At 49.3% G+C, this 21,575-nt stretch overlaps 4 protein-coding genes across 16 annotated transcripts in view; 1 reads left to right on the top strand and 3 right to left on the bottom strand.

The window, feature by feature from the left end:
• The window catches only part of LOC108626949 (toll-interacting protein), a 12,193-nt gene extending 5,472 nt beyond the window's left edge, over window positions 1-6,721 (bottom strand). Inside the window, exon 1 of one of the 2 annotated variants that reach the window (XM_018027932.2) lies at window positions 6,363-6,721. In XM_018027932.2, coding sequence (XP_017883421.1) covers window positions 6,363-6,377 — 15 coding nt within the window. In that variant the 5' untranslated portion in view covers window positions 6,378-6,721. The remainder of the gene's footprint in view (window positions 1-6,362) is intronic. The other variant, XM_018027931.2, reaches the window with a different exon arrangement.
• On the top strand, window positions 694-15,323 carry mAChR-A (muscarinic Acetylcholine Receptor, A-type). Of its 9 annotated transcripts, none has more exons than XM_026815193.1 (8): window positions 694-1,782; window positions 2,530-3,077; window positions 4,035-4,430; window positions 7,289-9,020; window positions 9,324-9,612; window positions 10,545-10,671; window positions 10,954-11,289; window positions 11,485-15,323. In XM_026815193.1, the coding sequence occupies exons 4-8, from the start codon at window positions 8,480-8,482 to the stop codon at window positions 12,037-12,039; spliced, it is 1,848 nt and encodes a 615-aa protein (XP_026670994.1). In that variant the 5' UTR covers window positions 694-1,782; window positions 2,530-3,077; window positions 4,035-4,430; window positions 7,289-8,479; the 3' UTR covers window positions 12,040-15,323. The 9 variants fall into 9 exon arrangements, with proteins under 9 accessions (XP_026670994.1, XP_017883401.1, XP_017883405.1 ...); XM_018027912.2 differs by having other exon boundaries at window positions 2,530-2,674; XM_018027916.2 differs by lacking the exon at window positions 2,530-3,077.
• Window positions 15,324-15,421: 98 nt separating this feature from the next.
• LOC108626950 (uncharacterized) lies at window positions 15,422-17,495 on the bottom strand. Its single transcript, XM_018027933.2, has 4 exons — window positions 17,116-17,495; window positions 16,825-16,933; window positions 16,127-16,250; window positions 15,422-16,029 (listed from the first exon to the last, which is right to left on the bottom strand). The coding sequence occupies exons 1-4, from the start codon at window positions 17,252-17,254 to the stop codon at window positions 15,967-15,969; spliced, it is 435 nt and encodes a 144-aa protein (XP_017883422.1). The 5' UTR covers window positions 17,255-17,495; the 3' UTR covers window positions 15,422-15,966.
• A 95-nt stretch (window positions 17,496-17,590) lies between these two features.
• On the bottom strand, window positions 17,591-21,532 carry LOC108626944 (triokinase/FMN cyclase). 4 transcript variants are annotated; one of them, XM_018027905.2, is made up of 11 exons: window positions 21,297-21,532; window positions 20,824-21,034; window positions 20,333-20,402; window positions 20,140-20,250; window positions 19,943-20,031; window positions 19,616-19,832; window positions 19,199-19,444; window positions 18,683-19,081; window positions 18,254-18,507; window positions 18,000-18,127; window positions 17,591-17,870 (listed from the first exon to the last, which is right to left on the bottom strand). In XM_018027905.2, the coding sequence occupies exons 1-11, from the start codon at window positions 21,368-21,370 to the stop codon at window positions 17,753-17,755; spliced, it is 1,917 nt and encodes a 638-aa protein (XP_017883394.1). In that variant the 5' UTR covers window positions 21,371-21,532; the 3' UTR covers window positions 17,591-17,752. The 4 variants fall into 4 exon arrangements, with proteins under 4 accessions (XP_017883394.1, XP_017883393.1, XP_017883395.1 ...); XM_018027904.2 differs by having other exon boundaries at window positions 20,824-21,037; XM_018027906.2 differs by having other exon boundaries at window positions 20,950-21,037; window positions 21,297-21,531.
• Window positions 21,533-21,575: the final 43 nt, after the last annotated feature.

Raw genomic sequence — 21,575 nt, forward strand, 5'->3', positions numbered from 1 at the left:
ATATTATATGTCTCTCTCTCTCTCTCTCTCTCTCTCTCTCTTTCTCTGCCTGGGCAAGGGGACATTTGTTGAATTTGTGGGTCGTTTGCCCGTGGTGTCTCATATGTATTGTTACACTTGCCGCTGGTTACGCTGGTCTGGCAATTCATTGCGCGTGATAATCAAAACCTATCGCGGCATTGTTCGTATATTTTATTTTACAACAAGTGTGCGATCGATTGGCAGGCAGCTCGACAGACAGGTATACTTTATATAATTCACGCGATTAAACGGAAAGACGCGCGTACTCGTGTTTTCGCTTCAAATGGTTTGGTACGACCGGATTAGGCGTGAGACAACGCTCGCTGCGAATCGTAGAAAGAATCACTGAATCACACTCCCGCTGCCGACAAGAGCAACGTAGAAGAACCGAACGAGAAAGAGAATCGTTCAAGCCGCGAATGCTGACGACCGGATACCGTGTCTGGCCAGAGCCTAGTCAACGGTAAACGTTGATTTCGCGATGAAGATCGTCAGCGACACGATGACTACTACAGTACGTTCCATGCTTGCATCTATGAACGCGGATGGAATTGAACACGGAACGGCCGCCCGTGCGCGCGCTTCGAAAATCAAAATCAATGTAGTCGTCTAACCTCGGGAACTTCACACCGGCTTTCCTCCGATTGCCCACGCCCTTAGTTACTAGTAGTGTGCCTCGTACTTCCGTCGCGAACGCATCCCTCGTGCAATCATCGTCTCTGCGTCCTTCTCTGTCCCTTACTTTGATCCCGTTTCACTATCTCTCTCTCTCTCTCTATCTGTCTCTCACACACAAGCGCGCGCCTTTCTGACGCTCTCTCTCTCTCTCTCTCTCTCTGTCGCCCTACTCTTCCCTTTTTCTCTCCTACCTCCACCTCCACGATATTCCCACCCCATTTGTTCGTTTACTGTCTTGCCTTCCGCGGCCGCTCCTTTCGTTGCGACTGCAACTTTTCTCCCCTTTTGCCTATAGATAAAAACCTGCTGCACGCATACGCATACGTATACGTGCCGTAGTTTTCTTTTATCAGTTTATTCAGTTTGCAATAATCGTTCGTTTATCCTTTCTCGCGCATTTACACACGTACGCGGGCACACAGACGTGTGATCGGTCTTTTCCAGATTCGCCGCCGCGTGTATCTCGCGCACGTCGCGCGTTGTCCGTCCATAGGTTCGCGAAGGGCTCGAGAGAGACTCCGAACATAACGGACAGGACACGGGGAACGTGCGATCGGTGAACAAAAATATTGGTCTCGTTGCAGCCTTGCGTTGGACGCGTGCGATGCGTAGATTTAGTTAAACGCCACCATCGCCACTGTGCAGGACCCTTCCGTCGTCACCGTCCCCACCGTCGTTGCCTTCCCCGCCGGCATTGCCCATCTTTCCCATTGCCATCGCCGCCGCCGCCGCCGCCGCCGCGGATTCTCCGTGCATGCGTGCCGAGAGCTTACGCGTCGTGTGTGCGTGCTCGAGGATACGTCTGCGTGTATGTGTGTGCGTGACCGATAATCGGGCCGGAGTGGTACTCTGCTGCTGCTGGTACATACTACATACAGTTTTCTCGTGTACACTCGAGATACGTGCACGATAGAAGAATTTCGCGGATAGTCGTCTCGTCTAGCCTCTGTTCGTTCGTCGCCTGATAGACGAGGCCATCTGGATGCCAGTGATATCCGAATTATGTGCAAAGCCATCGTTCGCGAGCGAGGAAACGAATCGGCGTTCGTGCGCTCTTTCCAGGTTCACACCCTGCTCGCGGCGGTAGTAGCACCGTTGTTGGCTCGTTCCGACGACGACGACGACGACGACGACGACGACGACGACGACGAGTACCAAGTTTCGAAACCGAGTTTCTCGCTACCCTTCCCCGCCGATTACCATCGTTGTTTTCGCCTCGGCAGATACGCGCCGACCAACACCGATTTTTCATCTTGGTCGCTTTCGATCGCATAGATCGTATGCGTTTTCGTTTCGTCCTACGAACGGCCACGGCCCGTCCAGGGATCACCTCCGACCACCGGACCAATACATAACACTACCCGGTTCGTTCGCTGTCGGCGCTCCTCGAACGCCGGTGGACGCGGTACTCGTCAAACGTTTTCTCGCTGCTTTCGGACCGTCGTCGCCGTCGTCACTGCCATACCCACGTCTTCTAGTCGTATTCTCGTCGAGGTCTCATTCCCTTCGCGAAGTCGGATCCCTTGGAGTGGCGCGACCCATCGACCCACCCCTCGACGAAAGATTCGTCGATCCCCGCCCGCGACTCATCATCGACAGATAACACCTGTGAGCTCATTTGTGTTCATTCGTTTTCCTCGTCACCCAGATCCTCTTTCCGTGATCGTCGTTGTCCTCCTCGTCGTCGTCGGCGTCGTCGCCGTCGTTCAATCTCCTACCACGCCTTTTTCGCTCGAATTCTAGCAACCAGATCAAATCAGTGATCGATCGAATACATCGTGTTCCGCGTTACATTTTCAACACCTTTCTGTTCTTTGTCTGTCGATGTAGCGAGTAACGAATAACCGTGAGAATACCTTACGCGATGAACGAAAGAAATCGAGAATTTACTGCTGTGTACCGCCGGGATGTTTGTAAGGGACCGATCTGTTTTACGCGAGTGGCCAACCGTTATACGTAAACCACGCCGAGCAAGGTAAAATGTGATGGGAGAAATTGTTGTTTCATTGTTATCTCATTTCGATTTCGATCTGGATCTCGACGATGACCCAACGCGAGTCCAAATTCGTTTCGTGCCGCGCGTTCCTATCGTCTGCATGATCTATCAATATTTTACAACGGATTGTGTTCTAGGATCGTCGCCGCCGTCGTCGTCGTCGTCATTCTCGTCCTCGTCCTCGTCCTCGTCCTCGTCGTCGTCGTCGTCGTCGTCTATATTCAAACTTGGTTACATTCGCATCGCGGAACGATGTCTGATCGATGGGCGTGATTTTCATTAGATCATTTTTGCAACGAGTTCGTCGAGGCAAAGAGTTTTGGACTCGTTCGTGTCCGAACCTCTTCAGATGTTTTCGTTTTCATCGTCATTCACTACACGGGTATCCTTGCTAGCGATGTTTTTATTTTGCGTAGTTGATAAAAAAAAGGGCAATGATATCGTTACTACGTTATTAGTGTTATAATTATTATTATTAATATTCGTCGGACTTAATCTCTTGAATCCGCCGGGTACGTAGTATGTTGTGTAGCTTGTTGCGATTTGGAGAGAGGTTTTGCCAATACACTGATAACTGTGCCGTGTATTTAATTTTTTGTCGAACGTAACATCGATATAATTAAATCGTGACGGCGGCGCGGCGCAGCGGGAGAGACGAGAGAACACGCGTACGTTTCGTTCGTTGCGCCGCGTCGTTGGTCGCCGCGTCTGACCATGTAGGTTTCGTACCACTAACTCCGCTTGCGCCCGTTGATGTGAGCCGTGCTGCCGCCGCAGCCGTACCGAACCCCGTGTATACGCGATACAGAGTACAGACGTATGGTTTTTCAAGTAGTTTCAATGACTTATTGTTAGAGACGCGATGTTTCCGTCGGCGGCAGCTTCTCTCGACGGAGAGTGTTCACTGAGGTTCGCGACACGGGCGCGTCGCAATGGACGCGAGTTGGAAGAAAGCGCGATGCTCTGCGCGCGAGAAATTCCAACACTTCCGAGATCCAATGATTCGGAAATCCAATTTTTTGGTCGTACACGATATCGCCCGGTCTCGATATCGATTTACGTACGCAGTGTTACAAGTAATATACGGTCTACGTTCTAATTTCCAGCTGCGACAAAACGTCGACGATGATCAAACGATCGAGTCTTGGGCGCGCGATACGCGACAGGCAACGTGATTCGTGTGTCATCGTTTTTTGCATTCTCGATTCCCGCGATTCCCCCGACCTCGACTCTGATTCCCCGACTCCGACTCCCGCGTCGACCGTAGTCAGAAATCTTCTAACAACCTACTTACGCGCGTCTCTTTTTTTTGTCTGTTCTTCCTGAACGCCGCACACAGCAATAGTACGGTTCGAGACACCACGCACCGGCTGCACCGGAGGAGTATCGTACACGTTACGCGTCGGGCGTCTGTGAGAAACGCTACTTGGAATCGTCGCCGGAGAATGCGACTCCACAGGCTGAATTCGATCGCTGAAGAACAGAGAAGGGAAATCGAGTTGATCGAGGGGTGCGACGCCTGAAATGTTCATGTCCATCCCGATACCGATGCCCACCGCCGCGGTGGTTGGACGGCCAGCAGCCGGTGGTGATACGCTATTGACGACGGCGCGGCTTGTGGCATGCTAACGGAAGAGGTGGATCCGCCGACGTATCGTCCGATCGTTGCTGCGACAACGAACGCGACGCACGATGTCACGTCGTTGAGCAACTTGGATTACACGCGCGAGCTGCAGTAAGTACGGAACCATACGGCGAAAAGAACAGCGCGTAACGCGATCGGTGTGTAGATATAGGGTGTAGAGAGCGTACGGTAGCAACATGATAGCGCCAGCTATCCGAACGAGCAACCCGAAGAAATGGTTGTATGATCGTGGTGCCGATGATTTCGCGTCGCTTCGTCGTCGTCGACGTCGCCGTTTCTCTCGACCGTATCTCGCGATCACACGGTCAGGTGCGTCGAATTATCGACTTTTCTCCGCGTTCAAAAACTACTAGAACAGAAATAGGGAAAGGGTCGTTCGTCCCTGATTTGCCCGCTGTCTCGAAAACTGATTCGAGCTACTGTGAAACTGCTACGCACAACGAAAAAATGGGCTGCCGCGGTAAGAAAGCGTCGACGCTGACGGTGGCCGATCATAGGATACATACGTATAAATAGGGCTCGAGCATACGAGATGTAGGTAGGGTGGTATGAACGTACACAGCTTGCCTCGTAAATAGATCGCGATCGTAAACCATTATCGCGCGACGCGACGGTTTTCACATTCGTTCTTCGTTCGTACCTGCTGCTGCCTATACCTGCTGCTATGCTTACACACATACGTGTGTCCGTCTCTATCGACAGGGACGTCGTCAACGATGTATTGGCTATACAGTCAATCCGAAAAGTTTATGTACCTTAGAAAAACGCATTTCCTATAATTAAAAAGAAATCAGACGTCGGAAGAATAATGCTAATAATAAATAGCTACGTCCTAAAAAGATTGACGCTGACGAAAAATTTTTTTTTTCAAAATTGCGAAAAATGCTTCAAATAAAAGTTGTTTTCCTTCTAACTTCGATATTTAACGAGTCACGTATGATTATTTGGCATTTTATTGATGTTGACAAAATCCGACCATTCCACAGTCGAAACGGCGAACTTTTGGAAAAAAATTTCGTTTTTCCTCAATAACTCCTACACCCTTGAAGATAAGGGAAAATTGCAGTTCTTGAGAATTACAGAAATTGCTTTCTTGTAGAGGATAACGAGATCTACAATTTCTGTATAAAAGTTTTTCGCTAGCATTAATAGTTTACGAGTTATTGACGAAAAACGAAAAAACAGTTTTTTGCAAATTACTCGTAAACTATTGACGCTAGCGAAAAATTTTTACATGGAAATTGTAGATCTCGTCGTCCTCTAAAAGAAAAGTCTGATGCAATTTTCCCTTGGAAAATCTCGGAAAAATCGAAAATTTTTTTTTCTTGTTTATTATTAGCAATGTTCTTCCGACGTCTGATTTCTTTTTAAAAAATGAGTTTCTAAAGTACATAAACTTTCGGGATTGACTGTATAGCCAATACATCCTTAACGAGGCCACGATTATTATAGCCAGCGGTTTACCATTAGTCAGGCAACGCGCGACGGAGCTACGTGCAACGGTGCGGAGCGGCGGACGATCTTTTCTCTCGAGACGATATTTTTAATGCGTAATAGACTATAGAAAATAGACGGAGAGCAGCAGCAGGTAGATACGTAGGCAGAGGCAGAGGCAGAGGCAGAGGCAGAGGCAGAGGCAGAGGCAGTGGCAGAGGAAGTGGCAGAGGAGAACTATCGCGCGTGCTCGCCGTTGGATGTTGGATCGTGGCCGCTTACGCGTGCGAAGATGAAACAATATCGATATCGGAAAATTATTTATAACTCGCATAAGGAGAACTACCGTGGCGGAGCTTTCGACGCGCAACCACTATGCCACTTAATAATACCCGACCTTCCGCGATACGCGATACGCAATGTAGCTCTGCTGCCTACTGTACACTGCGTGCAATTTATTGTATTTTGGCTGAAAATAAACGCAGAGGATTACGTATTGTCGTCGTTAACAGTCGACGACGAGCGAGCAAAATGTGCGGCCAAAATACAAGGAGTTACGGGCAAAGTAGATGGTTCGTATGTACATACATGTATCGCGTTCATCGTCCAGCGGCTAGCTACCGGCTATGTGTGGTCTGTTTTAGTAAAAACGTCGCGGAATACACGAACGCGGTCCCCGCGACGGATGCCGCATCGTTTCGTCCTGTTCCTTGCTGTTCGAGACTACTCGGGACTGACTGAACGATGGTCTTGTCACACAGATCATCGAATCGATTCGTTGTCGTCGTCGTAGTAGATTCTTAGTTGTTTCGAAGAACGACAAACGCTAAACTCGCGGTGTACGTGAACCGATTAGCCAGCTTAACGTGTAAGCGCGTATTGTGTGTAGGATAGGAGGGTAGCCGTGAAGGTCGGAGGCGACGACAAGTTGTGTATCAGGTCGACGATCCCCGGTAGAAAGTGGAATCGGACTGATCTATCTAACGACGGGATAGTTAGTTGTTTCGGCGACTCGAAAACTCGGTATGCGCGCGCGTCTACGTATACCTACCAAGTTATAAATGAAACGGAGTCGCGCGAAAATGGTAACGAATAATACTTGCGTAACCGCTTTTGACAGGGTTGTCGTAAGCATCGTCGAAAATGATCGTTCTTCTCCGATCGACTCTGCGTTACGGCGTTACGGCGCCGTGTCTGGCAATGAGTACGACGACGGTTGTTCGCGCCGCGTACCGGAACATACTATTGGCATCGGCGATGGCAGTGGCAACCTGCTGGACATTGGTACGGATCGCCTAGCCGGTAACGGATATCGATTTATCTTTCTTTTTTAATTTTCATTTCGATCGAGTCGCGTAAAAGACAGAGAGATCCAAAGATTACTAGAGACGTACTCCTACGTACAGTTCGCCGTATACGTACGTGCATATACTATACCGCGGCCGCGATCCAACCACCAACGCGCGCGCGCGCGCGCGCGCATACATACTTATACGATTGTTATTTGTTGACAGATGACGCGCCGTCGATGCGGCCGCTGAGAAGGGTATGCAGTTGACGCACCCTTCGTTCGTCTCTCTACGCTTTGGCGGTAAACGTTCACCACGGTCCACATCAGAGGCGAACCTGAAATCGGTGCGTGCGTACGTGCGTACGTGCGTGCGTGCGCGCGTACGTCGCGTCGCGTGTCGCGTGTCGTTCTCGCCGCTGCTGCTGGTTCTGCATGCGAGGAGAACAATAAATAGGTCGGATTTGGAGAAAGGATGTTCCAAACGACGATGGGAAAATGACGCGTCGACCGTTTTCGAGTGCGTGAAGCACGCGAACAAGAACTCGTACGCATCACCGTCGTCATCGTCGTCGTCGTCTTCGTCGACGTCGTCGTCGTCGTCGTCGGCGTCCTTGTCGTCGTTGTCGTAGCCGCTCCGCGGAGAGGAGACCCGAAAAAACGAAATAGAGTGAAAGAGAGAGAAAGAAGGGGTGAAGGGAAGGAGATAGAGGTTCTGGTGGTGAGTTTGAGAGAAATCGAGGGCCGTGGACGAACAGAGACGAAGGCAACGGTTTAGCAACGACCAAAGGGAAAAAGAAGAAAAAGATCGGCTAGTCATGAAACGGAAAGACGGACGACCGAAGACGTTGAAGAAGATGATGATGATGATGATGATGATGATGACGACGATGTTAAGTTGTCGACGAGGGATAGAAGAAGAAGGAGAAGAAGTGCGAAACGCAGACGGAAACCAAGAACCGAAATCGCGAGGAAAGTGTCCGCCGCGTCGTCGGAACGTCGTGTGATACGTTGAATCGACGGACGACGGATTTTTGATAGACGACGATAAGCTGGATGATAAAGAAGAAAATTTAGTACGCACATAGACTGCGTCGTATACTGGGCGGTATGAACGGGCGATTGGCGATGGACAAACTAGGATAAGAGTCACGTTCGATCGTCAGAGAGAAACCGAAAACAGAGTAAGAAGAAGAAGAAGAAGAAGAAGAAGAAGAAAACTGCCTGAGCGATAACCCGGTTGCGGTCGTCGCGAAGAAGGTCCGCCGCCTCGCTTGTAAAACGTGCGTGGAGCGACGACGGCGCGACGCGCACGGTTGAACACGGTGACGGACGCGCGGACAAAAAGAGACAAGAGTCTTCGTTTCGGCGATAGGCGCGAAAAGACGCTCGTCACGCACACCAGCACGACACAGACATGAACGTGACTTCGGCCGTGCTGGACATTTCCAATGTTTTCGACGAATTCTCCGAGATTACCGGGGGCGGCGGCGGCGGCGGCGGCGGCGGCGGCGGCGAGATCGAGAGTTCGAACGCGAGCAGCAACGGTCTCGACTGCGGTGGAGAGCCACACACCTACGGGATATGGGGACGCGTGATCATAGTGATGATCGCCGTTATGCTCAGCGTGACCACGGTGGTCGGTAACATAATGGTGATGATCTCGTTCAAGATTGACAAACAGCTGCAGACGATCTCGAATTACTTCTTGTTCAGTCTGGCGGTAGCCGATTTCGCTATCGGCTTGATCTCGATGCCACTCTTCACGTTGTACACCGTGCTCGGTTATTGGCCTCTCGGTCCCCACATTTGCGACACGTGGTTAGCTTTGGATTACCTGGCCAGCAACGCGTCCGTCTTGAATCTTCTGATCATCAGCTTCGACAGATATTTCTCCGTGACCAGGCCCCTCACCTATCGGGTGAAGAGAACCACCTCCAAGGCCGCCATAATGATCGGCAAGTAACGTTACCGCGCGCTGCGCGTATACAATCGCGCGCGACTTCCTCTTGTTTTTCGAACGCGGCGGCGCGCGACTTCCCTCCGTTCCCATCGTCGTCGTCCTCGCCGCCGCCGCCGTCCACCCTTTAACTCCCGCCCGCCCCCCGGCTCTTCGATCCGTCGTCGGTCGGTCGGTCGGTCGGTCGGTCGGTCGGTCGGTCGGTCGGTCGATTATTCTCGCGACTTGAGCAGCTTTTTTTTTAGTATGAAAACGTTCCACGTTCTACCATCATTCGTACCTTCGTCCATTTCGGTTACAGCGTGCGCATGGGGGATATCGCTGCTTCTATGGCCACCGTGGATCTACGCCTGGCCGTACATCGAGGGTCAGAGAACGGTGCCCGTAAACGCCTGCTACATTCAATTCATCGAAACGAATCATTACATCACGTTCGGTACCGCGATCGCCGCGTTCTACGTGCCCGTGTCGGTGATGATCATTCTCTACTGGCGAATATGGAAGGAGACCATGAAGAGGCAAAAGGATCTTCCCTATCTGCAGGCCGGTGGCGGCGGAACACAAGACGCCAGTAAACGGAGCAACTCTAGGTTGATTGTCCGACTACTTTTCTAAACAAACATCTATTTGCTATATCGTGGAACGAACGCGATAATGATCGCGGATATCGGCGCCACCCCACCCGGTTGTTATTCTTTCAGCGAATCACCGCCTCCTCGCCGTTCGCAAATATACATGCACGCATACATACATATGTCTACGTGTTACATTACGTACCGTGCTTTATCATTTTTATTCCACGCGTTATTACGATTATTCGTCGTCGTCGTCGTCGTCGTTGTTATACGCCGATACACGCATGATCGATTATACGTGACCGTAATTATATTATATTGATGCGCATTGAACACGATTTTTATGTATTTTCTTTTCGTTTCATTTCTATGCGTTCCTTTCCTTTCTTTTCCCTTTTCGTGTCCCATTCCGTTTTCACCAGTCTCTGGTCTCAGTCTCCGTCGTTTCCCTCCCACGCTCAAACACTGATTTTCATCTTTCGCGTAAACTCGATCGCTCGATTCAAGCATTTGTGTATTTATATTTTTCATCAAACACGTCCAACATCCAGTACTATCTGTGTAGGACTCAGCGTCTCGGTATGAGACGCGCATATGCACGCGCGACGGAACATGCTGATGATACGATACGCCGCGTAATAAGAGAGAAAGAAAGAGGTAGAGCGTAGGCGCGAGTGCACGTCCCTTTGTTTTCTGTTTCTGTTTTGTTTCGTCATTTGGACACGAGGCGAAGGGAGACTGTGTCCCGACGAATCGTGTAATGTGCAAGCGCTCCATGTAAGACGCTCTATCGCCCGTTCGACGCGAGAGCTGAGCCGATAATCGAGTAGCGATCGAGGAGGATAAAGATGTTCGGTTGCGGGGCGCGGGCACGGGCGCAGCAACGCGATCATCGTTCGAATCAACTTTGGAAAGTACATGTCGATTTGTTTCCGTTCCGTAATTAGCGACGAAGCGTTGGACTTGGAGGACGGCAGGAGGCCAAGAAGCGAATCGAGCACTGGAATCGAGGATGTGAACGCGACGCATATCGCGGTATCTTATCTAGAGAAACATTATCCTCAATACAAAACGGTAATTGTTCCCGCCAGTAATTATTCAATTCGACTAGACCGTCATCGGGTTTATCCTACTACGTACGCGTTACCAGAGAGACCAATCGAATTCGTTTTTAATTTCATTCTTAGCCATAGTTTTAGTTTTCGCAAAAAGTACATTACCGTAAGCGCAGGCGTAGTAGTAGTAGTACTAGTAGTAGTAGTAGTAATAGTAGTAGTAGTAGTAGTAGAAGTAGTAGAAGAGGCGGACGCGTGATAACGAACCGGAACCGAACAATGATTGCGAACATTGTTGCAGAAATATCGACCGTTTTCGTGGATGTGGTTGAAGATATGGTGCATCGCGTGGTGGCACAGCGGCCGCGAGGACGACGAAGACGAAGAAGACATTGAGGGTGCGGAGAGCAGTCGGACCGGACACGGTTACGACGAAGCGATAACGCCGTTGTCGGTGGAAACTCCTCTCACGGGTACGGTCTCGCGGTCCGCCTCGTTGAGCGGTATTCATTCGACGACGGTGACCGTCGAGAAGACGCCGACCGGTATAGCCGTCGCCGACAATCATCACGCCACTGAGTATAAAAAGTTTGGCAAATCCGGGGAATCGCTGATAAAAAGCATTCCCACCGATTCCGTACGTTTTCTATCTTCTTGTTCTTCTTGTTGTGTTCCTACGTTCGCATGTATGCTGTTGTTTTAGACGTTAGTCGCGTTTGTTCGCGTTGAAGTCACCGAGCGAATCGTATGATAGTTGCAAACGAAAACCAGATCGAATGAATCGCACGTATCCCTCCTTCTCGCGTAGTCATCGTCGCGTGTCTGTGCATAGGTTTACACGATTATGATTCGGCTTCCGCCACGAGACGCGAGCAGCACGGAGGGTCCCAGCATAAAGATGTATCGCGACGAATCGACGAGCCCGTCGACGATCACCAGGCGACCGTCGCACATGCCGGACATTCGGATTCCTCTCACGAACACGAAGAATATCCCGAAAGCGTTGACCAGTGGTGGTGGTGGTGGTGGTGGTGGTGGTGGTGGGAAGACGGTGCCCGTGAACAAGACGGTCGTGAACAAGAAGAAGAAGTTGCCAGAGAAGAAAGCGGATCGCAAAGCGGCGAGAACGTTGTCGGCCATACTGCTGGCGTTCATAATCACTTGGACGCCGTACAACATTCTCGTACTGATCAAATCGATCACGGCGTGTTCGTGGTACATACCGCAGATGCTATGGGACTTTTTCTATTACCTCTGTTATCTGAACAGTACCGTGAACCCGATGTGTTACGCTCTATGTAACGCGGCGTTCCGACGAACCTACATAAGGATTCTCAAGTGTAAGTGGCACAACAGACACAGGGGTGCCACAGCCGACAGAGGATGACATCAGTAGAAACGCTTGCGGCTGGTGACAGTGGCAAGTGGTGAACAAGTGTAGAGCAACGTACGTACCAGCGGCGAGCGGCGAGCAGCGAGTACGAGTCGTTGCGTGATCGCCTGCTGTGCCTCCACAGGCGCGAGGCGCGAGTGCCAACGGTGAGGAGGACGCAGATGGACAGTCGCGCGAACGTATCGTACGTGTCGTACGCATTTGTTGCGTGCGCGAACGAACGCGCTTTTCTCTCTTATTCTTTTTAATCGTTCCTTCGCACGCGTATCGAGCCGCCGCCGTCGCCGCCGATGACCAGAACGACGATGACGACCGTCGCACATGCCGGATTGATTACCGATTATCCGGTAAAGGTCCGGCAAAAGCTTGAACGTTGCCGAGAAGACTCCTAATTTCCTTCGCGTCTCGATTCTGCCCGATGCAGCAAGCTCCGGTCTCGTTCGCGATGTACGCGAGTGCTCGCTCTACGGTACCACCGCCCGCCCCTCCAAAATATCGCTGACGACCACGATGCGATTTCGAACTCCGAGTATGCGCTCAACTCGTTTGTTTCGAGTCCGAGTCTTGTTTCTGAGTCCGATCGATCAGGTGGGTGAATCCAGAACTGATCCAGGAAGAACGTTCGAAAACGCTCGCCCGCCATCCAGTTTTCGGCGGCGGCGGCGGCGGGCAGTTCCGTATTACGAGCAACGCGGCGACGACGCGTGAATACTGCCATGAAAAATAATCTTTATAAATATACACAATATTTCTGAAACGTACAAAAGTGGAGAAATACGAGAAGCTGGAGGTAAACGTACTACGTATAAATAATACGCACGTAAACAAGAGCGCGCGCACGCGAAACAGTGTCAAAGTGCCAAAAGTTGGTTCTTGTCACGGCGACATCGTCCGACGACGTACAACCACTCATGTTATGTACTTAAGATTAGACACGGATCATCGTCGTCGGGTTTGTCGCGAAACGAATTTTTTTCTACTACTGTTTACAAGATAGGGTCAGTTTTCATTTTCCGCTCTTCCCCGCTCCCCCCAGCTTTGCTCCATACCCCTGTGCCTTCCCGTTTCACGTAAACGTTCACACCAGACGATTGCTGCTAATAGCCACAGCTACTCATTGCGGGAAGGGCACGAACGAGCTATCGGTAATTACGTCGGCCAACTATAAATTTGCAATGCGAAACGAAAATCGCAAGGAAAGCTCGATTCGCCGTCGCCGCGAGAGTTAGTTATTAAAAAGCGTCGTGCTACGTTGTTTGACTGATTTTTTACAGAGGACGACAACGCTGAGTTCACCGACAGACGCTCTCTCTCTCTCTCTCTCTCTCGCTCTCCCTCCACGCTAGTTCCGACTATCTTTTCAAGTCGTCTTGTTTATCCCGCGTTCCTGGAACTGAAAACTGACCGATATCTACGAACCTCCTACAAAGCTATACCGCACAAAAATACAAAATCTATTCGAATCCTAAGTATAAAAACGTTAACGCGAAGGCGAATAAACACTTAGAGAAATGAAGAAAAGACGGAGAGATGACATCTCTCGCGCGTGTTTTATTCGAGAATCGAACGTGCTCGATGTATGTATCATCTTCGAAAAATAGTAGTCCAGTTGTAAATGAGTGTTTTAAGTGTGTGTGTGTGTGTGTGTGTGTGTGTGTGTAATTAGTAACTGAGAACCTGAAAACGAGCAAGACGGTGGAAAAAGCAGACATGACATAGAAAGAACGTGTATGTTTGTGTGTGCGCGCGCGCCTCGGTCATGACCGTAGCGTACGCGTGCACAACGAATGGAAAGAATAGGCCGCCGCCGCGAGGATAGGAAAGTTGGAACGACGACGACGAAGAAAGGAGGGAAAAAATGGGAAAGAATGAGCAAGACGAAGAGCGCTAGAGACCGGTTCTTTCGCGTTAAGAAGATCGCGTTCTAATACTTTCGTATTGAAGTAAACATTCTAATCACACGTGCCAAACGAAGCTTTAAGAATATCGATAATTTAGAAACGATATATTAACAGTAAATGTGTCATTTCCAGCGTCGTGTAATTGTAACAAATAGATGGAACGAGCATTTAATAAGGGTTTTTCTATCATCGTTTTTTTTTTACCAACGTTTAATACGAAATTTTTATTATTGCGTATTTACGTACCATACCACAGAGAAGTAAATGTACGCGTTTACATCGCGTTTTGTATGGACCGCCGCGTACTTTTACTGCGCGCTTTCAGCGGATAAGTGGCGGATAAGATGTTTGCCGCGCGCGTACTTATACTTATACCATTTCTGGTAGTAAAATACGTAGTATACTACACGCGCTACGCAGATAACACGAGTACTACGTCACACATTCGACGCGAGAAGCGCGTTAAATAGACAGGATTTGGGCATGGGCATTTATCGTTCGTTATTTTATCGGTTCGCGTGTATTTATTTGAACGCGTGCAGACAATTACACCCAGTATGCTACCCTGGAGTAGCTTCGGCAGGCTTCGTAACCGATATCGATCGCATTCGATCATCGTAAAACTGTTCGTAACGCGTCGACGACGTCGGTACGATGACGTAGTTCCGACCGATCGTTGCGAATCGTTTTCGCTGCAATCACGATTAATCGCACTCCTCGAGTGCACTATATCTTACGGTACGCACGCGCCCACGTGCCGCCGCGTACTACTTGCAATTAATAAAAAGGAAATCCGAGAAAGAGATCAAAGATGAAATATACTGTTTACACGCTCGCTTCGGTCCAAGGATTGAAAATCAGAACCGGGCAGGAAACCGCCACCGCTGCCACCACCATCACCACCATCATCAGTTGTCTGGACGCGGCACATTATTTGTATATGTACGTAGATGATATTTTATCATTTTACACATATGTATGTACACGTATATAAGATTTGATAAACGAGAAAAAGCTAACTCGCGCGTTTTACATATTTGTTTTCGATTCTCGTATCGATTCGAGGAAAATTCCACCGTACGTGAAACATGACGTTATTTATAACTTTCACAAAACCGTCTTCACTCCTCTTCAGCAGCAATAATATTTGGGATTTGTTCGATCGCTCGTTTGTTAGACAAAATTATCGTTTCTGGACGAAACTCCCGTACATACACCACTCGTACATACGCGTACACGCAACACGCGACGCATATATGCGCTCGCGCGCCCACACACTACGGAACAAGTTTTACGACGTTAACGCAACAACAATTCAGATTATCGATGTAATAATAACGATGTTGTATGTTTGAATATATTCGCTGTACGAATCAATTACTCATTTATTTAATATCTTACATCACACGCGGGACGCGCCTTTCGATCGCAATCCCGAATCATTAACAACCACCGTCGCCGCCGCAGCCGCAGCCGCAGCCGCAGCCGCAGCCGCCCGAAGTACCGTCTAATTATCACAGGATCTATCGTTCCTCCAATACTTACTTGTCAGCAACTGTCCGTACTTTTCTTTCCGCAACATTTCGTGCACGCTCAACATTCCACCGCAGCAGCACCCTTCGAGCATATACGGCATATACTACTGGGGGTAGCACGCGCGTTACCAGTTTCGTAGATAGAGAGTGATAGCTAGTCTCGATCCCGTGCTATCTCTCTCTAATTGCGCCACGACTGGCTGCTCGCTATTTCTCTCCGACTGACAGGCTTCTCTAGTTAGGGAGAGAGATAACACGAGATTGAGATTAGCTGTCCCTTTGTACGGCCTGGTAACGCGCGCGTTACCGTTGGAGTGCTACCACCTCCAGTAGCATACGCTCTAACTAAGCGCTCAAAGGTAGCATCATGTATGTTTATTTCACACAAGTCTATCCAGCAGATCTAGCTGGCTAGTAGCAACTGGGTTTAGTTCGAAGCAGTTGGAAAATAACGATGAAAGCAACAGGTCGTGTGTGCGGATACGCTACTTGTAATTTATGTCCCAATAATGTTCACCGTAGCCACCGTCCACGTTTCCCCATTTTACCTGTACAATACACACACGTTAATACAAATCGATGAGCGGCGATCATTTACTTATATTTCCATATGTCCCCGTGATGACATCGTCAATTGGTGCTTACCTTTCCGCGATGACGATTGTTTCGCAAATCTTTTTCTTCGAATCTTTGCTCCCATTGATCAGGATTTTCGCAAACGTAACCGAATTGTAATCGATCATCGTTTCCGTGTTCGGTAAAAATATCTCTAAATAACGCCGCAATTCACATTATCTTGCTTTGTTCTCGAATTCGAGTAAACGAATCGCGCGTGATTCACACGTATATAGAGCGTGTACAACGGGAAGACGGGATCGTACCAAGTACGGACGCGGATAGAGCAAGGGTAATGATAAGCGATGCGACGACGGCAACGATCGACGATGACGATGAGTGGTGGATAAGTGGATGATGGGATGGCACTTTCATACTAATAAGCAGTGAGCAAGTACAGTAAGGTAACGATAATCGAATACCGATGTAAACGATCGAAACGGCGAAATTCAGTTGAAAAGGAATAGGAAAGGGAACAGACGAATCGCGTCTTGTATACTCGCGCGATGAATTCAACGTTGTTGCGACGTTAACTGTTCTCGCCTTGCGAAATCAGAGTAGATCGCCACAATTTTACGACGTATGAAAATCGCGGCGGAAGGAAATTTATAGTCATCGTCATCGTCGTCGTCGTCGTCGTCGGTAAAGCATGGTAAGTAACTTGAAATTTGTGACATGCATCTCTCACGGTATTCCGGTTATTATTACTTATACATATATGTACTTACTGGAAAAGTTGTTTGCTTATCGCGGATATACTAGACTCCCCGTGGTCGTGGTCGTGGTCGTGGTCGTGGTCGTGATCGTTCCACTTTCTCCTGAATCTTCCGGGCTCATCTAACAACGCGGAGGTGGTTTAACAAGCAATTACAGCGACGAAAATATTTTATGATCAGCCTCGGACGAGCGATGTTTTCGCGCGGTTTTCGTCACGTGTACGTGTTCGTGTCACACTCGATTCTCATCGACAAAACAAAACGCTCGTCCGAACTGTTGAGATAGTTTGGAGAATTCGTTACGCGCAGATTCAGGACCCGATGATGGAAGTATCCGTTCGCGTTTCATTCCGCTTGCGTGTGCAACGCAAACAATGATAATTACGACCAACTGTAAGACGCGGAAGAATGTCAAGTGCGAAACGATTGTGGTTTTGAACATGACGTACTAGGAGACACCTGCTGACCAACGAACACAAGCGGCCGCCGAGATCGCCAAGATAATTTAACCTGCTCGACTCGACGGCGCGCGCGTCTCCTTATTTATGCTTCGGTCGACGCGAACGTTTTTCACCAATGTGAAAGCTGGTACGTACCCGTCTGTTTCTTGCAGCGATACCGCGCGATTACACGCTTTCGTCACCGTCGTCGCCGTTTCTCGTCGTTTCGAGCCGTGGCTGAGCTGAATTTCCTTTCAACATTTGCTTACCTTCGAATCGGGCCGCGAAAGGACGTAAATCCGTTGACCGTTGTGACCTGGGCAAAGTAGGTTCTCATCTCTCGGGACCAATTTTATTTATCATCGCACAGATTCACGTTTACAGAACACGAAAACGAAGCAAAGTTTCATCACGTTTACACGTGTCTGCTGCACGGAGATAGCCAAGTACAGCGAAATTTCCATCCCGCAGCCGAAAACGTCTCGTTCCAAGCGGCGCAGTTAAAACACAGTTCTAATCTCGTTCATTATGGCATCGACGATGACTGCGACCGCGTACGCACCAGCGTCCATCTTTTGGAAACATTCTTCCTCTCTGACGTAACTGGCTCGTCCTACCCTATGCTCGTCATAATTTACGATACGATACGTTAAACTGTTAACTAACGACTAACTGTGTATACATGCGTAGACAGAACCGTACGAATGAACGTTCATCGATAACGGTCGATAAAAACGGTCGGCTTACCTGGCTTTCATGTTCTTGGTCGATTCACATGCTCGCCAAGTTGCTGCTTTCACCGCATCGCAAATTTCTGTCCACGGTTTGTCCAATGTCTTCTCAAAAGTTTCACTGAACGCGTGAAGCGCGTCGACCTACGACCGAACGAACGAACGAATATTCACTTTCGATCCGACGTAACATCGTTGTATACTATATACTACAGACAGGACAAAGTGTACGCGATCCGATAGGATCGTACTAACACTACCAATAGTTACCATCGATCTATCTCCCGGCTTCGCTTTTCCGTATTTCATCACGATTTCTAAACTCGTGCGCAACGTTTGGGCCCAAAGTTTCAGCCAGCCGCCGTCAACTTGGGGCACGCACAGTTCTGCGTTCAAACTGGTCAAGTACAAACAATAGAGGCCACCGGATGCGCCACCCATTCGTTCCTCGGCGATGTTAGCCAGTTCCGAGAAAACTGCTGACGGATGCGAAAACTGAAGCTCGTTGAATTTCCTCAGGACTTCTGTAAAAATAATGTGTCTACGTAATAGTAGTGCGTGTAGTACGGTCGACTGGACGATCATCGACTACGGAGTGGTAGGTAGCCGATGGTCGTCGTTGACTGTCCAACGCGACGACAACATTTGCTGCTGCTGCTAATCGGATCGGTTAGATAAAAACAGACGATAACACGGAACCTGTAGCGAGTCTCTTAAGGGTCGATCCCGTGTCCCCGTCTCCGCAGCCTCTGTCCAGATCGTTCAGACGATCTTCTTCTCGGATGAGAGCTTCGCAAGCGCTCCTCACGCATCGTTGCATCAAAGTTTGCATGTCCGGACCGACCTCGACTCCCCGCCTCTCGACGACTCTCACCACAGAATCTTGACGGACCTTCTGCCGCGTCGTCGAGCTTTCGTCGGGGACACTGTACGCGCAGCCAGGCCACTTTGGAGCATCGGTGGGCGCGTCTAAACAACTGAGAAACAGATTCCTGTCTCTCTCGGGTAAATTTAAAACGGTAATCTGCACCCCGGCGCTGTTCAACGACGTCATCAACAGGCCGGTGTATACGCGAAGAGGCTGCACGTTCATGCCTCCTGTAACCATACATACAGTATGTAATTATCCGGATCGGCAGCAGTTGATCCTTACGGGCTGTTTCATAATTCGTAATAGGTAAGTAATACGTAGAGAACTAAACGACGAAGACTTACGGAGATGTTTGATCGCGTCGTGAACGACGATTCCCTGTTCAAGTTGGCTCAACGCGCCGAAATTGTTAACGATTATCGCGACCGCGTCTCCGCTCTTCAAAGACAGCGCGCCGCAGATCCGTTCCAACATGAGCGCGACTACCTGGCTCGACGGAGCGATCTTCCTCTTTTCGTGTCCTGCCTCTCCATGAACTCCCATTCCAAGTTCGATCTCGTCCTCCGCCAATTGGAACATCGGAGGCTGACCTAATGATAAACGACACGTGAACCGACGCGTGACTCGTCCTGTACCTACTACACATACCAGTATGCTACTACCAGTATAGTACTTCAGTTCTAACAACAACAACAACAACAACAACAACAACAACAACAAGTATGATACATAGTACGATGACACTTATCGACGACGCTGACCGGGTATCGAGCAGGCGGTCATTCCGACCGAATAGGTGGCCATGTTTCGTAGAACGCGGTGCGCGATCTCGGAGATCTCGTCGAGCGGCATGCCGTTTTCAGCTAACGCACCAGCTACTTTAACGATCAACACGATTCCGCACAAACCACGTTTCCCGGCCAAGCTCAGATTTTCCTTTGGTATGCTGCAATCCTCGTTCACGATTATCTCTGCAATCTGAATCGATGGGTCATTTGTACGTAAACTTTCAATTCTTCTACATGTATATCATCGTATATCGTGTATCAGTAACGATGCACGGCATATCGTCCATAGTCGTGACTTACGTTCAAATCCTCTTGCCTCGCTCGCTCGACGGCTATTCCAAAGTTTAAACAGTCTCCGGTATAATTCGGAACTATCATCAAAATTCCAGCTGGAAAAAAAGGTTGCGACGACGACCAACATTCAGTTGATTTCGTTAGATTTCGTTACTACGCGCACGAATACTTGGTACACGTATGCAATGTATGTAGATACTTACTCTTATCGTGTGCGGAGACACGGTCTATCGCGTACGATATGTGCATCGATGGTGGTGCGGCGTAAATCGAACCTGCCACAGCAGCGGTTAACATACCGCGTCCAACGTAGCCTGCCGACAAATTCGAATCATCGCCGTCATCCGTTCTCGTCTTTTCTCCGTTATAGCAATAAGTAAACCGCCTTCGACTTACCCGCTGCGAATGGTTCGTGACCGCTTCCGCCGCCACATATCAGAGACACTTTTTTCTTCCGATCCTCGAGCTGAAACACAATTCGTACACGCAAGTAGAAATCGCGCGCGCGCGCGCGCGAATCGTTAGTCCTTCTATTCGGTCGGATCCGGTGAGATGATCGAGGCACCTGGTTCATGTACTACGCATCTTTAAACGCGCGATCAATTAATAACAGTGATAGGGATATATCGTTACGCAACAAGCGACGAGCCGCTGTCGCGTAGTATTCCTCTCGCCGATTGCTTCGACGTGGGCCGCCCATTGTACGATGTGCCGTACGACTTCAAAGTCGTACTAAACATCCTAATCGTACAAAAACGTGCCTACGTAGATGTCGATTTACAATTTAGGTCCCGTAGGTACGCATCGGCGCGAACGAATACGCACAATTATTTATTTAAGCAGATGATGGTAGTGGTCGTAGTAGTAGCAGTATGTAATTTAAATACCTTGGGTATCAAAACGACTCTGTGGGAGACTTGATACTCGAATTGTGGATATGCGAAAGACAAGCCGTGAAGGGACTCCGTGACGGCGTCATCGACGTCGTTGACCAATCTTTTCATGGTTCTTACCGAGAGTTTGTTGTAGCAGACGCTTCTGCCGATCGAACGTGTCGTCGAACGGACGGGTAAACGGACGTTCACGGATGTACTACTGCTGCTGCGATCAACGCAGAAGGTTAGAGAACGGATCGCGATTGATCTCACGCGATCTTCTCCCCGGTACGGAGCGTACGGAGGTCGCGCGCGGGTTATCACGCTCGCGTACCCTGCGCTCAACGTCACGCGTTCTTTTTATTAGCTACGTGCTATTAGTTCGATCGGTACACCAGTTATCAGTGTCAATTAGAGATACTTAGTAAGTAGAGATACGTAGAAAATGACGAGCCGTCGGATAGGAATTGTGAGATGTTATTTACATTTTCCGCGGAGAAAGATCGGTGCGGTGACATGCCTCCTCGATCACTTTCGATGCTAGCCGAGCGCCGCGCATAGAACGATCTTTTTTTCGACAACCTCCTCCTGCACTATTTTAACCAACTTTTACTGACTTTTACTGACTTTTACTAGCACGATCAGCTCGATCTCGATACTCATCGCGTTTCGACGGTTTCGACTCTCGACGACGACCACGGTGAGTCTATTCGCGATTCGCGATCGAAGCGATCTTCCAACTTCACACGGCCTGCGACTGATCA

The sequence above is a fragment of the Ceratina calcarata genome, unplaced genomic scaffold, assembly GCF_001652005.2.
Source record: "Ceratina calcarata isolate Rehan_Ccalc_2016 unplaced genomic scaffold, ASM165200v1 scaffold435.2, whole genome shotgun sequence".
Classification (NCBI taxonomy): domain Eukaryota; kingdom Metazoa; phylum Arthropoda; class Insecta; order Hymenoptera; family Apidae; genus Ceratina; species Ceratina calcarata.

Coding starts and splice junctions, on each gene's coding strand:
- mAChR-A (XM_026815193.1), top strand. CDS start 8,480: ATGAACGTGACTTCGGCCGTGCTGGACATTTCCAATGTTTTCGACGAA. Junction 9,613..10,544: donor AGTAAACGGAGCAACTCTAG/GTTGATTGTCCG, acceptor TTCCGTAATTAG/CGACGAAGCGTTGGACTTGG. Junction 11,290..11,484: donor AAAGCATTCCCACCGATTCC/GTACGTTTTCTA, acceptor GTCTGTGCATAG/GTTTACACGATTATGATTCG.
- LOC108626944 (XM_018027904.2), bottom strand. CDS start 21,370: ATGCGCGGCGCTCGGCTAGCATCGAAAGTGATCGAGGAGGCATGTCAC. Junction 19,833..19,942: donor CGAGGCAAGAGGATTTGAAC/GTAAGTCACGAC, acceptor CCATCGATTCAG/ATTGCAGAGATAATCGTGAA. Junction 19,082..19,198: donor CGACGCGATCAAACATCTCC/GTAAGTCTTCGT, acceptor GTATGGTTACAG/GAGGCATGAACGTGCAGCCT.
- LOC108626950 (XM_018027933.2), bottom strand. CDS start 17,254: ATGTTCAAAACCACAATCGTTTCGCACTTGACATTCTTCCGCGTCTTA. Junction 16,934..17,115: donor ATCGGGTCCTGAATCTGCGC/GTAACGAATTCT, acceptor CCGCGTTGTTAG/ATGAGCCCGGAAGATTCAGG. Junction 16,030..16,126: donor ACAATCGTCATCGCGGAAAG/GTAAGCACCAAT, acceptor TGTATTGTACAG/GTAAAATGGGGAAACGTGGA.